The sequence below is a fragment of the Garra rufa genome, chromosome 15 (assembly GCF_049309525.1).
Source record: "Garra rufa chromosome 15, GarRuf1.0, whole genome shotgun sequence".
Classification (NCBI taxonomy): domain Eukaryota; kingdom Metazoa; phylum Chordata; class Actinopteri; order Cypriniformes; family Cyprinidae; genus Garra; species Garra rufa.
The window spans coordinates 37,257,460-37,261,746 of record NC_133375.1 but is presented as its reverse complement, the minus strand read 5'-3'; the positions used below and the strand labels follow the sequence as shown (position 1 = coordinate 37,261,746).

The 4,287-nt window shown below is 27.2% G+C and overlaps 1 protein-coding gene across 1 annotated transcript in view; it reads left to right on the top strand.

Annotated features, from left to right (window-relative positions):
- Positions 1 to 2,909, top strand: part of ccdc120a (coiled-coil domain containing 120a) — a 38,131-nt gene extending 35,222 nt beyond the window's left edge. The window contains exon 10 of the mRNA XM_073819880.1: positions 2,804 to 2,909. Within this exon, the coding sequence (XP_073675981.1) occupies positions 2,804 to 2,909 (106 nt within the window). The remainder of the gene's footprint in view (positions 1 to 2,803) is intronic.
- Positions 2,910 to 4,287: the final 1,378 nt, after the last annotated feature.

Here is a 4,287-nt window from a genome sequence, read left to right as displayed (position 1 = left end):
TATTATTATATTATATTATTATATTATAATAAAAAAAATTAATTCCAAAACATATTTAAACAGAAAACAGCTTTTTTAAATTGCAAAAATATTTACACTACATTTGATCAAATAAATGTAGTATTACTGAGCATAAAAGACTTTTCAAAAACATTAAAATATCTTACCAGCCCCAAACATTTGATGATAGTGTATATAATAAATATAAAATATTTTGAATATTAATTATGTAAAAAATTGAATTAATTGTTAATTTAAAAATATACTATTGTTTATTGTTAAGTCATGTTCAAGGATCATATGGGAATAAATTACATTTTAAAATTGATTAAATTAGAATACACTTATTTTGAATTCCAATAATATTTCACAATAATATTTCAATATAAAATCATTACAATTATTGTTCATTCAAAATGTATTATTATTCTTGTTCATTCAAAATTTTATAATAAATTATTTCAAAAATATTTAAATTGTAAAAAATATTACCAATATCTTACAATAGTTTACTCTATTTTCTTTATTATTTGAATGAAACAATAGTATGTTTGTACATTTATTTTATGTAAGGTTATTTTTTTTAAAAACATTATTTAATATTGAAATATTATTGGAATTAAAAAATTTAAAATAACTGTTTTCTATTTTAATCTATTTTAAGATGTAATTTATTCCCACATGACCTTTGAACATGACTTAACAATGAACAATAGTATATTTTTAAATTAACATAATTCATATTTTAACATAATTACATTTATTATATACACTATTATTTAAAAGTGTTGAGTTGGTAAGATTTTTTTAAATGTTTTTGAAAGACGTCTTTTATGCTCAATAATGCTGCATTTATTTGATCAAAAATAGAGTAAAATATTGTAAGATATTGGTAATATTTTGAAATATTTTTGAATGAATTTTCATTATAATATGTTGAATTAACAAAACAATAATAATAATGTATTTTGAATGAACAATAGTATGTTTTTAAATTAACATTTCATTATTTTCTTTTGACATATTATTGAGAAGTATTATTGGAATTTAAAATAACTGTTTTGTATTTTAATATATTTTAAAATGTAATTTATTCCCACATGATCCTTGAACATGACTTAACAATGAGCAATAGTATATTTTTAAATTAACATAATTCATAAATGCAGCTCGATGCTGCATTTATTTGATCAAAAATAAATATGTTGTATATATTGTAAAAAAAAAATATTGTAAGATATTGGTAATATTTTGAAATATTTTTGCAATTTAAGCTAGCTGTTTTCTGTTATTTTTGAATTAATTTTCATTATAATATTTTGAATTAACAAGAAGAAGAAGAATGCATTTTGAATGAACAGTAGTATGTTTTTAAATTAACATTTTAATTATCTTATACTGAAATATTATTGTGAAATATTTTTGGAATTTAAAATAACTTTTCTATTTTAATCTATTTTAAAATGTAATTTATTCCCACTTGACCCTTGAACATAACTTATTAATAAACCAGTGTTGTTTTCGTCAACGATGACGATGACGAAATCATTTCGTTGACGCCATTTTTTTCATGACGATAACGAGACGATGACGAGGTAAAAATGGCTCGTTGATGACTAAAACATGACGAGACATGTGTGAGTTTTCGTTGACGAGACGAGAATAGACGAAAATGTTAGTGGGTGGTCCGTCAGACGTTTAAAATGCATGACATTTCCGCTTATTGTGCATGCCAATTAAAACTTAAAAAGTATCTGACGCTATGGCAAGCCGTTTTAGCATTAAATACTCTTTGCTAAACTAGTATGGCAAGCCGTCTTAGCATTCCATCCTTGTTTGTCTTTTATGTTCTAAAACATTCCTTCATTATTGAATTATTGGTGAAAATAGTCGATCCGGAAGCTCACATTGTGTTGAACTATAGATCTGCTATTTTCAGAACTTATAAGTGACACTACCCAACAGCAAAATACTTACTGACCTACATTAATTTGTTAAAAGACTACTTTTTTCCCTTTTTTTGACTAAAACTAGACTAAAACCTTCTTGACTTTTCGTCGACTAAAATTGGACTAAAACTATCACATATTGAAGTGACTAAAATTGGACTAAAACTAAGAAGCATTTTAGTCCAAAAGACTAATACTAAGACTAAATCTAAGATGGTTGTCAAAAACAACACTGCAGTAAACAATAGTATATTTTACAAATTAACATAATTAATATTTTTATATTTTAAATTTATTATATACACTTTTATTCAAATGTTTGGATGAAGTCTTTTATGCCCAAAAGGCTGAATTTATTTAATCAGAAATAGAGAAAAATATTGATATAAAAAAATAAGAGATTGGTAATATATTTTAAAATATTTTTGCAATTTATAATAGCTGTTTTTTGTTTAAATATATATTCATATATAATATATTCCTGTGATGTAAAACTACATTTTCAGCATCATTACTCCAGTCTTCAGTGTCACATGATCTTAAAGAAATCATTCTAATAGGCTGATTTGCTCCTCAAGAAATGTTTCTTATTATTATCAATGTTGAAAACAGTTGAGCTGCTTAATATTTTTGTAGAAGTGGTGATGCGTTTTTCTTTGATCTATAGAAAATTCTAAATAACAGCATTTATGTAAAATATTTTTGCATTTTTTCCTGACCCCAAACTTTTGTATACTATTGCATGTATTTGAATCTATTTTATGTTATATGTACGTTATATATATATATATTTCCTTTTCTTGGATATTACCTGTCACCTGATTTTGTCCCCTCTTCTTTCCTGTCACTTACAGGTCGATGGAGCTTTCTTTGTACCAAGATACCTTTTCATCTAAAATGCAGGACATGACACTTAAAGAAAGCAGTAATGACAGACCCACACCAGGCACGCTGGTCTGACGCTCAAACACGAATCTCGCACTCAAATGCAAACACAAACACAAACAGCAAACACCAGCTTACGTGTGTATGGAATAGCAGACTGAGAGAATGCCATAATAGACTATTAAAAAGACTTCTTGCTTCCTTTCAGCGGTTAGAATGAAAGAATTCTGACAGAAATCAGTCTAGCATCCTTGTTATACTAACATATGCTAAGCTACCACTGACACGGGACAAATACTCCAACACAAGACCCTTTCCAGCATGAAATCAAGCTGTCTTCTAGTTTCCGATCATCTCTGAGTTCCTGCAGACTTTTTCATTTCCCTCTTAATCAGCAAAAGTAGTAGCACGCTCTGGAAAAAGAGACAATATGTCAGCACATTCCTATTAGTAAACAACGTGAGTTCAGACTATCACACTATTTCCAGCCTCGATATGGGTTTGTCACAAAATATTTTCAAAGAGAATGAGAATTCAGTATTGGTCTATTCAGGCTGGTGAGACCTCGCAAAAGTACTACTGGATATTTAAGGCCCTTTGAAAAAAGAATCAGGATCTTAATGTTTTTATAGACATATTTCTATGCAAATTACAATCAAAAAGACTGTGTTTAGAGAAAATGAATAATTTGAGTTTTGGTTTTGTCACTCTAGTGGTTATTTTAAAATGCATAGGGAAGAAACAAAACTAAAACAAGCCAAATCTTCAACTTTGATGGACTGTTATAGAGTCAGGGACTTGCCGTATTTCATGAAATGAATAATTCTGTTAGTATCTTTATTACTAAATGACAACGTGGAGGAGTATAAATGTGCTCATTCGGGAAAATGGCATTAAGAATGGCACAAAGGTCGCTGTGCGGCTCAAACTACATCTTTTATCTGTATCACTAGTATTTATGATGCTTTCAATTTCCTCAGGCTGTCATTATATATCAGTATTAATATACACAATCACAAAGAAATTCAGAGGTAGACTAAAGGATAAATAACATCCCATGTATTAAAAAATAGCATTTTGCATACACAGATGAAAGGTTGATTCTTATGAAATCTGTCAAGAAAATATTTCACTCCAAAATCAAGAAAAATTATGTTTTAAAACAATAGTTTTAGGTCTATAGTATGATTTGCATTTATTACACAAAAAAAGGAAATCCGTACCAAAAAAAGATGAGAAAAGCACTTTCTTATTATTGTAGTAGAAGAAAGAGATAATCATATTAATTATGGATTTAAGGATCATCATAGTACTTATTTAATTGGATTTGTGTTTTCTGGACATTTTAGTCCTTTAATCCTTTCAGGATACATTTTAATTACTGTACTAATAATATGATGTGAATGAACACTAAGAATAATGAGAAATATAAACATGCTCAAAAGCAAAACAA